General features: G+C 52.0%; 1 protein-coding gene across 3 annotated transcripts in view; it reads right to left on the bottom strand.

Moving 5' to 3' along the window:
* Positions 1–13821, bottom strand: part of TCF7L1 (transcription factor 7 like 1) — a 117058-nt gene that overhangs the window by 7331 nt on the left and 95906 nt on the right. For 2 of the 3 annotated variants that reach the window (XM_081263799.1, XM_081263797.1), the window contains one exon: positions 9630–9713. In XM_081263799.1, the coding sequence (XP_081119925.1) occupies positions 9630–9713 (84 nt within the window). Of the gene's footprint in view, positions 1–7707; positions 7755–9629; positions 9714–13821 lie in introns of all 3 variants that reach the window. The other variant, XM_081263798.1, reaches the window with a different exon arrangement.

The raw sequence follows: 13821 nt of genomic DNA, 5'->3' as shown, positions 1-13821 counted from the left end.
GCTCATGTGATGCTGCACAACAATTTAAAACATTTTCTTCCTACTGTTGTCACCTGTTCACTTACTGGTTGTTGTCAATGTCTCTACACACAAGAACATATAACACAAAGGAAAGTATAAAAAATAATTCTAGGATCACTTTCTAGGAACTCAATGCATCTAAATGATGTATTTGGGTTTCTTGGAAACAACTTGGTCAAAATAATGATTTTGGTGTAAAAAAATGCAGCAGAATTCCCAGACAGAAAGTAAGTGATAAAAGTGATAATTACACAAAATATATATATATATATATATATATATATATATATATATATATATATTTTTTTTTTTTTTTTTTTTTAAGTGCTAGGGATTGAACCCGGGGCCTTGAGCACTTAAGTGATCTGCCACTGAGCTACATTCCCAGGTTTTTTTTTTTTAAAGAGAAAGAGATAATTTTTTAATATTTATTTTTTAGTTTTTTCGGCAGACACAACATCTTTGTTTGTATGTGGTGCTGAGGATGGAACCCGGGCCGCACGCATGCCAGGCGAGCGCGCTACCGCTTTAACTACATCCCCAGCCCCTATTCCCAGGTCTTTATTTTTTTTTTATTTTGATATAGAGACTTGCTAAGTTGTAGAGGCTGACCTCAAACTTGAGATCCTCATGTCTCGGCCTCATGAGTTGCTGGCATTACAGATGACAGTTAAAAAAATAAATAAATTATCACTTTAAAAAAAGATTAGTGGGTGTGGGGTGCACCCTTGTAATTCCATTGACTCAGGAGCCTGATGTAGGAGGATCGCAAGTTTGAAGCCAGACTCTCAGCCACTTGGTGAGACGCTGTCTTAAAGAAAAAAAAAATAAGGCTGGGGATATGAGTGATAAAGCACCTCTGGGTTCAATCCCCAGTATAAAAACAAAAGAACAAAAAACAAACAACAACAAAAAACTTAAATAGTAACACATCAAAATGTGAACAGTAGTTATGTTGGAGATAGAACTGAGTGGTTTTTATTTTTTAAAAGAATTTACCTTTATTTATCTTTATTTTTTTTATTAGTGCTGAGGATTAGACCCAGTACCTCACTCATGCTAGGCAAGTGCTCTACCACTGAGCCACAACCCCAGTCCATGAGTGATTCTTATTTTCATGTCTATATTTTCCTATTTTACTTTATTACCTAAAAACATATACTTTGATAATGTTGGCCAAACTGTATTGTTATATTATGTGCATGTAACAACAAATCCCACCATCATGTACAATTGTAATGCACAAATAAAAATATATCGAAAGGGGCTGGAGTTGTAGCTGATAGTGGCGTACTTCCCTAGCATGTGTGAGGCACATAAAAATAAATAAAATAAATGTATGGTGTCCATCTACAACTAAAAAATATATATATGATAATATATAAGAAAAGGGAAAAATTAAAAGAGTAAAAAAGAATATAAAAAATTCAAAGTATTGAATAGCACAAATTTTCTAAGAACTACAAGCTACATCAGAAAGTACATTTAGAAAACACAATCATCATTTAATCTGCTCATCATTTTGGTACCTCCTGCTGTTGAGACCGCCCACCCATGGTGCTTGACACTTATCCAGCTCATCCTGAGCACTTTGCAGCATCACCTGCGGTTGAGCTGGGTCTTGGCAGCTGTGGCAAACAGCACTAGCCCTGGTCCACTCTTAGCAAGCCTGAGCCCAGGTGGGCTCACCCATAGGCTGAGTTACCACTGCTCCACGCTAGGTGTCGCCAGGGTCCGGAGAGTGAGCTAGGAGAGGCGGCAGGCAGATAAGTCAGGACTCCTCTAGAGGCCAGCCAGGGCGGGTCTATCAGGCTGCTCTCACAGTGAAGGTCCTGCCCTGTGCCTGCTCAGCTGCCCCCAGGGGCAGGACATCCACAGCGTGAACTCGGGCCGAGGGGTAGGAGTACACAGTCTTCTAGTGAGTGAGTGGCCCAGTCCAGATCTTTGTGCCCAGAGAGAGTGCCTCAACGCCATCTGGGACCCAGTTTATTCCTGAAGTCATGAGGGACAACTACTTCTGGTCCAGTTCATCTGTATTTAGAACTATCCAAGCCAAAGCTCTTTAAATCCCTGGCTCCCAGGGACGTGGCCCCTTTCCCACCCATCAGGACTTACTCTGAAGCCAAAGGAAAGGCGACTGCGCAGGGCTCCGGGCCACCCTGACCTGCTGCCTGCCCCCCTTCAGCAGCCTATTGGGAGTCCTCCACAAAGCCACCTGAAGGGCCTGTGCTTTTCTCTTAACCCAGCTCCAGAGATCCGAGGTAAAAGGGTGTGTCAAAGGAGGTAAGCCTCACAAGGAAGCCACGGGCTCAACAGTAGCCTGCTTGGGGGACATAGGCCAATGGACTGGTGGCTCTACCTGATGAAGACGTCTGTCCCCTCACAGCCAGTCTTCCACTACCAGTGAAGATGATGTTCTCTTCTCTCCACGGGGGGCGGGGCGGTGCTTGCCACTGAGCCACACCCTCACCCCTTTTTGTTTTTATTGCCAGACAGGGTCTCACTTACTTGCCTAGGCTGGCCTTGAACTTGTGATCCTCCTGCCTCAGCCTCCTGGGTGGCTGGGATCACAGGCATGACTGTCACGCCTGGCCTCCAGCTTCTTCATCAGTGTGACCAGTGGCACAAATTTTATTTTCCACAACGTCAAGTCAATTCTGCTGTATGCAGAGATTAATGAGCTGGGAGATGTGAATAAGAATTTCAGAGGGGCCAAAGCTCAGTAGTAGAAACTAAGAGAAGGACTGACGTGGGTGAAAAGTCACCGATGCCGGTTGACCCAGGGCCTCAGTGTGCTGCAAGCACTTGCTCATCACCAAGGAGAAGACAGCACCCCTAACCAAGCATGCGGCCAACATCTCCCGCTCTGGACGGATGGGCAGGGCAGGACAGGGTGCAACATAGCCATTGCTGCTCCTGGCCAGAAAGCATGGCCTGAGTAGGAGTGGGCGGAGACTCAGCAAGGCCTGGGGAGGGGTACTCTGCAAGATGGCTGGCCATACCTCTCGAAAACCCAGAAGGTCAAGAAGGGAAGGGGGGGGTAAGGAACTGTGCTGAGACCAAAGACACTGTCCACTGCAGCATAGGAGCCTGGCCAGACACCACACCAGGGCTGACACAGGCCGACCTCCCAGTCTACCTGGCAGTGCGTGGGTAGGTAAGGGGAAATGTTAGGGTGTCTTTCTTGATTCTGAAACTGTACTGTGCTCATGTTAAGAGAACATCTTTGTTCTTAAGAAATTATACATATATATTTTTCAGTACTGGGATTGAAGCCAGGGTGCTCTACCATTGTGCTCCATTCCTAGCCCTTCTTGCTTTTTGAGACAAGGTCCTGCCGAGTTGTCCAGCTGGCCCCAAACCTTCTACCCCCCTTCCTCAGAATCCAGAGTGGCTGGGGTCACAGGTGCGCCAGCCCCACTAGCACGGGGTACAGTTTTTAAAGGAAAAGGCCTGCGCATGTCTTAATTTGAGAACTGCATGCCAGGCCGCGCTGGTCTCATGGCGGGAACTGAGGAGGGGAGATGTGGTCCTTAGGGAGCATCAGGCACGGGCTTGGCAGCCAGCAGTGTGACAGGAAGCTCTGCACTCTGCTTCTGAGAACCACCCAGTGATGCTCCAACACTGAAATGGAGCCATTGCAGACAGTGGCCCTGCAGGAGGTTCTGAGTTGTCCCCAGCCAGCAGCAGCTGCACCACCTGGGATTTACTGGAATGCCAATTCCCAGGTCCCGTCCCACCCAGACCGACTGAATTAAACTCCAAGAGTGGAGCCCAGGAGAGTGTGCGCACTGCAGTCAAGGGCTCCAAGTCCAGGCCCCTGCTCATGCAGGCCAGTACTCCACCAGGTGGAGGTGTGTGTTACTGAGCTCTCTAGAAGATTCTGGTGGCTGCTGAAGACAGGGCCACTGTCCTAGAAGCCAAGCTGGAATTGCAGGGAGTGTCTCTGACCCCGTTCTCAGGCCACACCTGCTTCCATCAGCAGCCTCAGGGGTGGGGGCCCAGATCTTTGGCCTAAGGAGCCCCTCTGTGCTGGTTCCAACACCTGCTCAAGAGGGTGAGTCTCTGCTTGGTACAGAAGGACCTGAGATACTGCCAGAGGGTCTTCCTAGTGCCGAGGAATGGCAGTGGTAGCTCTAATCTTGATCTTGCTGAAGACACTAAAATTTGGCAGAAAGTAAATGAGCACCATTGTTGATATCTGTAATAACTTATTACTGTTCAGAGAATGTTCCAGAAAGAATTCTAAATGCTGAAGGAGATTGATAAATCAAGATGTGGTGACACGAGTGACAGTTTGAGATTTATTTATAACCCTTCCTTCCCTTCCCATTGATATTAGGCTGTCTTGAAGCCAGATTTAAAGTTAGGTAGTCAGTGTAGTTAGGTTGGAATGTTAGTGAAGCCCAAGAAACAGCCCCCAACAGATTTGAAGATAGCCCATCCCAAAGAAATGTTAATGAACAGCAAACTTGACTGGGAAGTGCCCAGATTACTTCTTTGGCCCACTTGTGTCCCAACCCTTCTGGACCTTCCCACCTACATTCCATCACCAAAAACTATAAAAAGGGGAACACATTCGCCCTTCAACGGATTCCACATCTTGGGTCCCCTTCTTCCTCCGGGAGAAGTCTTTTCTGCTGTCCTTTAATAAACTTCTAATTTTCCACTCTGACCTTGCCTCGGCGTGCTTCTCTGGTGTTATTCTTCAACATTGGGGAAGCAAGGACTCGTCACTGGTCAACAGCAGTAACACTCTGACCAGGGGAACATGAGCAGGTGACAGGAAGTGTTAAAGATGCTTTCCTTCTTGTGTGTCTGCCACATGAGAAGGGGCAGACACTGGTTCCGGGTTTGGAAGCCATGTGGAGGAAAGCTGAACCTCATTCTTACCCTACAAGAGCCACTCTGCTGACTCATACACCAGAAACAGAAGTGCTTGTTGGAAGTGTGGGGAGAGATATTTGACAAATTTTATTGTTGTATTGTGTGCATGTATAAATATGTAACAGCATATCCCATTATGTACAACATTATGTACAACTCTAATGCACCAATACAAAAATAAGAGCTGGCATTGTGGTGCACGACTGTCATCCCTGCCGCTCTGGAGGTTGAGATAGTAGGGTCACAAGTTCAAAGCCAGCCTCAGCAAAAGTAAGGTGCTAAGCAACTCAGTGAGACACTGTCTCTAAATGAAATACAAAATAGGGCTGGGAATATGGCTCAGTGGTGGAATGCTCCTGAGTTCAATCCCAGGTACCCAAGAACAACAACAAAAAATTAGGGGGTGGGGGGAAAAAGCACTTGTCATTGCAAGCCATGGAATCATTTGTTACACAGCACTTGTCAAGGAAATAGCTGACAATTTATAAATTCTGCAAAGATTTCCAAAAACATTTTTTTGGAAAATACAAAAAAGTATAATGAATGACACCCCAACCCCAATTTTCAACCTAGAATTAATTGGTTCTTATAATTTTTTTTGTTATATTCTTTTTACTCAAAAAAGCACAGAGGGACTCTGAGGTAGAGCGCTCGCCTAGCATGTGTGAGGCACTGGGCTCAAACCTCACCACCACATAAAGATAAAAAGGCTGGGTGTGTGTCTTAAGTTGACTGTTGAGAGAAACATGGAGGTGGCAGGTGTGTCTAGTGGGGCTTCAGAAACAGAAGCAGGACATGCTGTTGGACACTGGCAGGACTCTGGTGACACTGGCTCCACAGTAGCCAGGACCTGGCTGGAAGGGTACTGTGTTCTGGTGTAACAGGTGGAGCTCTGAGTGATGGATTTGAGAACTTAGCAGAGGGGGTTTTCTAAGCACCGTGCTGAAGGTGTGGCTTGGTTTTTCTTCCCCACTTAACAGTAAAACGTGAGAGAAAGATAAATTGAAGGAATTTTTATTCAAGAAGGAACCAGAACTTGAAGATTTGGAAATTCTCAGCCTATTCTTATGGCAAAAAAAGGGAGACAGTGTATTCTGCAGAGAACACCCAAGGAATGGCTGGGCAGTCGCCTGGCAGATCGTGGGTGTGACCTGTGGCCCAGAGACCACCTCAACACCTCTTGGGCTGGGAAAAGGACAGGGCAAAATGACGGAAGGCTGTCAGGCTTTGGGGACTTCCTAGGACGGGCCATGGCCACCTGGCTATGAACCAAAGGGAGGAAGGACCTGAGGACTGGGGGGAGAGGGTATACTGGGGCACTGGCCTCCAGAACACAGCCCTACCTTCACTGGACAACCTGACAGGTGCAGGGTAGGGAACTGAGCCTGATGTGGTCTCTGTTGGGTGTGGCTGTATGCTGGAAGGGCCTGTGTTGGCAAGGCCTGGCCAGGCACAGTGCTCCAGGAAGGGAGTGGAGGGGGCAGGGGACAGCACCTGCAGCAGCCAGGGTCTGTCCACAGGGTGGATAAACTGTGAGCAGCGAGGTTAGTGATCCTGTACTGGAAATAGTTATTTATGAAATATCCTTGTTCCTGGGTTTTCAGAGCTGCCTAGAACAGTAGAAATACAAGAAGCAGTGACCGAACTCCAGCTGCCCTCTGGGTAATGGCCGGTTCATGCACAAGTCCTCATGGACACCCCACCTGACCCACGCAGCCTCCCTGGATACCTGGCAGTTTTCCTCATCTGCCTCCTTCCCAGGTCAGACCTCTTATTAAACCATTTTACCCCTGATTCTCTAGCAAATTCCCATCATCCAGTGTCTAATTTCTCTAAACCATCCAGGGTCCAACCTGCCACCTCCCAGAGGCCTGCCCAGGAGGCTGGGGTGCCTCGGGGCCTCCCTCCACTCTGCCTCCACCTGCAAAGAGCAATCCCTGCAGAGTCTCAGTTCTGGCTGCCCCTGAGGATCCCTTAGGATTCCCTGGGGAGCTTAAAACCCTAGGACACCAGCCCCACCCCAGACCAATTAAATCCTGTCCTTGGGGGATCAGAGCTGAATTCTATGGGCTCATTATCTCTGTTACCTTTGCTGTCTGTCCATTTGTTCTGGTGCCTAATTCAGGAGAGCATTACCTCTTAGGTTAGCTAATTAACCGGGATTTTTAATTGCTCATTCCCTTTTGGATGGATTTCTTAACACTGCAGTGGCAGTCTAGTCTGCTGGCGGTGGAGCCCCATGTGGGAGCAAGTGCTGGGGATGAGACCTACTCTGTGAGGCTGAAGCTGAGCTCATTAGGACACTCACTTCGCACAGCAGCTCTGGAGCGGTCCCTCTAGCCCCCCTTAGTAGATGAGGAAACTGAGGCAAAGAGAGGTGATGCCACATGCCTGAAGCTGCCCAGGAAAGCGGTGGGGCAGGCTTAAAGCCGCTGTGTTTCCAGCCTGGCCCGCATCCTCCTCCCATGCATGCGCCCTCGAATTGGGAGTGTGCGGCTCTCACTCTAAAGCTCCAAGCACAGAGTCCCAAGGTAACACTGGGGTCCCCTCCCGCAAAGGCCCTTAGGTCCCGAGCCCCGTGGGCTTTGAGGGATGCTTCACTGCTAGGCCTGACCACAGTGCAACACCCATTAACAGTTGGTGCTTTTCTGCTCTCAGTCAAAATGAGGGTCCCCTCTGCAGCTGGTGGGGCACTGCTGTCAGCAGAGCTCACTCTGCATCAGTCAGGTGTGTGCAGTTGCAACCTCGGGGGTAGAATCTTTGGAAGGTTCAGGAGTTTCATGTATTTTTCTGACTTACCCTGAGACAGTTAGTGGTGAGGAGCTGATTTACTGGAGGCAAAGGATCTAGAAAGGAAACGAAAGCCTAGAAAAGTCAGGAACTGATGGGAGAATGACACAGCGTCTCAGGGGCAATGAAAAGCACAGAAAGGAGCCAGCACTCTCAGATGCCACCACCGAAAGCAGGAGGGGGCGGGACTCAGCTGGCAGGGGCAGGGCTGAGCCAGGCCCAGAGAAAACACACAGCCAGGGAAGGTGGCAAGGACTGGAGGGAACAGCCTCTTGCTCACAGTGGCAGGGCGGGACACAGCACAAGCCTTGATGTTTCAGAGATGGGTTGTTCTGTGCAATAGGAAGGATGGGAAACCCGGAGCCCATGTGTCAGTTTTTAAAGGGAAATCGTGTCCTATTAAAAGCACCCAGAGCCAGGCATGGTGGTGCACTGGTAATCTCAGTGACTAAGGAGGCTGAGAGAGGAGCATTGGCAAGTTCGAGACCAGCCTGGGCAACTTAGTGAAGCCCTAAGCAACTTAGTGAAAACCTGTCCCAAAATAAAAAATAAAAAGGGCTAGGGATGTGGCTCAGCACTCCTGGGTCCAATCCCCAGTACCTGAAGAAATAAGTGAAGCCAAGGAGCGACAACATGCCGAGAGACCTTAGGTGGACAGAAGAGAGAAGAACAGGCCCCGAAGTCTCAGATCTGCAGCAGGGGACTGGGGGCAGGTGGAGGTAGGATGGCTGGGCAGGGGGAAAGTCAGTGGATGGGTAGATGGGGTGGAGTCCTCCACTGAGGCCACTCAGGCCACTAGAGGGCACCCGGACCTCACGCTCATCACCCCAAGAGGGACTCTGGGGCCAGTTGGGGCCAGAGCTGTCAGCCTGGCCTAACCCGAGAGCTTTTCAATGGGCTGCTCTGTCACCAGGGTGGGCATGCCAGGGCTGTCTGGGTTGCTCACTGGCCCTACACAGATCCCCGACCCAGATGCAGATGCTACCAGGACAGGGGACTGCTGGGCTCTGACACTGCAGGCTGTCCCAGAGGGCTGGAAGCTGCACAGGCTCACAGCGCCACCATTCCATTCTGTGTATATCCATCCTCTCTCAGGCTGACTGACTTTGATGAGGGAGGATTAGCAGCGCATCCTAACCTGTCTTGTGAGAGGAAGGATTGTGCCTGAGTTTGCTTTGAGGCACTCTGAGGTAGGTGGGTGTGGGGTTCCTTATGTAAGGTGCTCTACTTTCATGTGTCTTTAAAATTTTCTGAGATGAGATTTCCCGAACACCACCTGTCACCTCGCCTGCCTCACAGCTAGCAAGGGGTGTTGTCGAAGCCCTGGTCTCCAATCTGTACCATGGCCACGTGGAGGCAGAGCAGGTCCCTGGCTACACCTCTGAGGTTCTGGGACTCAGAGTGTGGAGGCCCACCTCTGGCTGGTGGTGAGGAGCCTGGACTCAAGGAGCTCAAATGTGGGAATAGCAGGGTAAGGGTGAGGCTCAGCATCTGCTCTGCCCTGGATACCAGCCCCCGCATCTCCTGAGGAGCTGAAACCTGCTTAGACTGGACCCCACTGAGCTTTTGTGAACACATCTTAGTGGATCATTTCCTGCAGTGGTTTTGAGAAGAAGCCCAGGTGGTTCTGTTTGAGATGCAATAGGCCAGAAAGGACCCCCTTGCCCATGTGACCTAGCTGCGGGATCCAGTGCATCGGCAAGGATCTGAGACAGGTATCTCAGAGGAGCCAGGTGAGCAGCGGGGGCCCATCAGTGTGCCAATCACAGTGCAAGGGCTTGGAGAGGACACGACCTCACTGTCAGCCCCACTGTGCCCCCGCACTGGAGGAAGCTCAGTGAGCCCCCATCAGCTTCCCGGAGCTGCAGGGGAGAAGGGGACTGGATGAGGACTGGGGGCCCCTTTAGTGCTTTAGGGTGGAATGAACTTACCAAGTGTGCGGGAGATGGCGACCTGGTGTCCTTGACTGTGGTACTGGGGGGCACATCGAGGAGGGGCCATTTCATGTGCAGGTACTGCATGGGGAGGAAAGTAACACAGCTGGTGAGGGGGGTGCCCAGTGAGAAAGAAGCAGCCCTGCGGTGGGGTCCCTGTGGTACAGGAGGCCATGCATCCCAGCCCCCAGCCCTTTCTGCTTCAGTCATGGGACAAGCCGGTCCCACTGAGGAGCAGAGGCCCCAGGTGGCCATCCTGCTGGCCTGTTCCCATCTCTTGCAGCTTCATCCAATGCTCCCAAAGAAAAAACTCAGCAGAAGTAGCTGGTGAACAAATGAATAAAACCACCTGCTAAACTCGCAGCCCACGGGGTTTCTCAATCATCCAAGAGTTTGCTGAGCTTTTTTTGGTTTTCTCACCCTTAAAAAGATCACCAGTACCTGCCCACCTTGTGTCACTGCAAAACACTCAAACCCAGCAGTAAATACCCTATACAAACACACACACGTGCACATGTGCACACACACATGCGTGTACACAGTGCTCTATTCCAGGGAAAGTCTCCCTCTACTTGAGGTAGTACAGCCTTGGCCTGGGCTGGAGCAGAGAGCAGGCAGCAGGCAGGGTCCCTGGGAAGAGCCACCTGGACTCCGAGGCCAGCACACAGGGCTTCTCCTCTGTCCACCTGCCATGTGACTCGGAGCCTGTTCCTTCATCTGAAGGGGAGCTGTTGTCCCTGACTGCAGGTTGTGCGGGAGGGACAGTGTGGGGGCTAAGCACAGCGCCTGGCAGGAGGGAGACCTTCAGTAGGTGTCCTCTTCCACCAGGACAGGTAGCCTGGGGCAGCAGCCCAGCAAGGCAGCCTCCCTGCAGGGTTCTCAAAGCCACCTGGAGAACGGAAGCTCTGACAGGAAGTGGTGACTCCAGGAAATTTCAGGAAACCTGTGGGGTGGGCACAGAGGCTGGGCCCTCGGAGCCCTGCACAGGGAATCCAGCCCAATCCCCATCTCCTGCTGACCATCTTCTTCCTCCTTCCCACCCCGCCCACCTTGTCCTACCCAGAACCCACACTTCCTGAACAAATTAACTGGGGTTGCAATGCTCATGGCAAGGTGAAGGCACTGGACAAATACTGTCATCAGTAGTTAAATCTCCCTAGCGAACGGTGCCAGTGCCTCATTTGCGATTTTCAAAGCCCATTCACACATCAGTTTGGGGCAGGGGCAGACTCCAGACCCCATACTCTTCACAGCACCGATGCCAATGCCCACCCCAACGCTTCCCTTGCTCTGCTGGGGTCTCTCAGCTTTCTTGCTGCCACCCAGACGTGAGGGGACATGCAGGCACCAGCATTCTGTGGGGATGCTCGAGGTCACCAGAGCTTATGCTCAAGGCCACCAGAGCTTTTGCCCAAGGACCAGCTGTGTGCTAGCGCATCCTGGAAGCAACCATCCAACGTCGGTGTTAGAAGGCCCAGCCTGCCAGCATGAGACACAGGGAAAGGGAGCCCTCAGGCCACAAGCCAGGTCACAGGCATGGCTCAGGGAGTCTGAGATCAGTCTGGGTCGGAACTAGGGCTTGGGGTCTTGAGTGACGCTGGCAGCAGTACTGGGTTTCTCAGCCTTGGCACCACTGGCGTTGGGCTGGGTAGTCCCTCTGCCATAGGCGACAGTGCTGAAACATGAGTAGCGCTTCGGCCTCCACCTACTGGAGGGTGGTAGCCTCCTGCCCAGTGTGATAGCCAAAGACGTCTTGGATGTTGCCAAAGGTCCCCGGGGCAGGGAGGCTATGCCGATTCCCTGAGACCCATGGGGTTTGTCTGCCAGGCTCTGGGATGTCAGGCACACACACGCGTGTGAACACGCACCTAATGGTAAAGGGCTCTGGCAACAGCTAGGATCTAGGGTTGCTTGCCATGTGCTTGGTGTCTCACCCATCTAATGCGGGGTCTTGAACTTTAGGGGGAGGAGACCACCCCAGCCTCTTCACCCCTCAGGTCCAGACTCACATGCTGAGTGTACCCGAGTCCCAGGAGCCTGCAGGGTGGGTGACAATCTGAAGCCCTGCCCACCACTGAAGAGCAGTCCCTTATAGGTGTGTCCCCCAGTGTGGGAAGATAGCAGTGTTGGCTCTGGGGTGTCATGCAGAGAGGACGTGTCCTGGATTAGCAGTGTGCCTTTTCAAGGGTTTGCAATGCATGCTGGGGTGGGGTGCGGTGACCTATAGGACGGGAGGCCTTGCAGCTGAGGAGAGGTGCACTGCAGGGGTGGTGAGCACCCCAGGACCAGCATCTGGGCAACAGGAGTGGCAGCGCTCACTGCACCTCCCACCTCAGGTGAGGACACCGAGGTGGCGGGGCTGTTCTGGGGTCCTAGGTCAGGCCTGTCCAAGGCCAGGAGATGAAGCTCCCTCTGCTGGTGATTCTCACAAAGGTCAGCCCCTCATTCACGGAGCTATTGATCCTGTCCTTGGGGGTTAAGTGACATGCGGCTGAACTCAGATTCTTTGCCAGTAACAGAATGTGGCCAAGGAAAGTTGCTGGATCCTCTGAGCCCTCGGGTGTCCATGCAACTGGTTCCTGCAGGCTTGGCTCCTGGCTAGTTTCCCCACAGGGAGAGGGGAGTACCCTGCGGGCAGGTCGTCTCCCTCCTGGGAGTCCCACTAGAATGCAGAGCCTGGGCAGCAGCCTCTGGGGTGCTGCACATGAGATAAGGACTCTTGACATGGGAAGGAGAAAGGGGACAAGAGTCAGGCACAGCTGGCCTGGACTCACAGGCTGCACAGCCTGCCACCAGGTGTGTGATGGACAGGTGGGGGCAGCTCCCGAGGGGCTAGGGCTCTGGACGGTGGCTCAGGACATGAGGCCAGGGTCTGATCACATCTTTACCTTTTAAGGAAGGCTGATTCTGTTCCTATTTTCACTGGAAAAGTTGAATTCTCTCAGCAGCCACCAAAGTCGTCCTGTGGTCTCCCCGGCTCTCGGGGGAGCTGGACGGCTGATGAGTTTCCCACGCTGGAGCACCTCTGGGGCACCCAGGGAGGCCCCGCTGGCCACGCTCTTCTTGCACCATGCTGGGGGATGCTCCTCAGACTGCCGGAGGTTTTCACCTCCACATTCCTAACTCAGGGTGAACAAGTCTTTTGGTGACATCTGTGTCAAATGCTGCTGTCGGTGTGGTTTGGCCCACTAGGCAGAGGGTACTGCTCCTCATTTCCTCATTGCTCCACGTCCCCCTCTGTCCTCAGGCTCCTCCCCGGAGCCCTCCTTGGACGAGCACTGGGCCAGGTGGGCTGTTTCCGCTCGACTCGGGCCTGGGGAAGGGACCCTCTGAAGGATGTTTGCCCTAAAGACCTGAGCCCCTCTCCTGCAGGGAGGTGGAGAATCATCCTCCAAGACCAGCTCCGCCTGGAGACCCAGCAGCAGATTAATTGCAGCTGTGCCCTGGAATTTCCCCAGCACACAAATCTTCATGATGTAAAACAGCTGGGAGGAAGTCCCAGCATGCCCTGTACAGAGGTGACCTGCCACAGCGTACAGGTTAACCCTCCCGCTCCCGGGTGCAGGGAGGACAAGACCTGTCCGTGCCAACCCACCACGCCCCAGGCTTGCTCCCAGGGGCAGGATCCACAGGGCTCTGGGGATGCTCACATTCTGTTCTCAGAGAAAGCCCTCTGAGCGGACCCAGGACCCGAGGAAACAAAGCTCACGTCACAGAATCCATAGCACGGCTCCAAATGGGATGCTGCTGTGGTGGGGAGTGAGGAAAGCAGCAAAATGTCCCCAGGTGTGACAACCACAGCCTCAGGGCCTGCTTTCCAGGCTGACTCGTTTTTGTGCTTCAGTAGCAGAAGATGGGACTTGGCAAGTTTAGGTGACGGGTCCTTCCTGCCTCTGTGGTCCCCAGTGGTAAACAGTGAGTGACTCCAGAGACCCAAGAAGCCCGGGTCCCTTGAGTAGGGAAGTGAGGACCCCCGTCCTCCCCGAGAGGATGCTCGGGCCTGGAATACCACAGCAAGGCTACAATCCCCGGCCCCACAGGCCCATGTCTTCCCACAATGACATTCAGATGCTCTGCTCTTGAGGAATATCAGAAAACATACAGACTCAGACAACTTCACTAGACCACCTTTGAATGAGCTAAACAGACACTTCTCATAAGAAGAAATACGAATGACCAACAGATACAT

The sequence above is a fragment of the Spermophilus citellus genome, assembly GCF_964194105.1.
Source record: "Spermophilus citellus genome assembly, chromosome: 13".
Lineage (NCBI taxonomy): Eukaryota > Metazoa > Chordata > Mammalia > Rodentia > Sciuridae > Spermophilus > Spermophilus citellus.
Note: the sequence above shows the minus strand (reverse complement) of the source record. Positions and strands in the feature narration are given on the sequence as shown.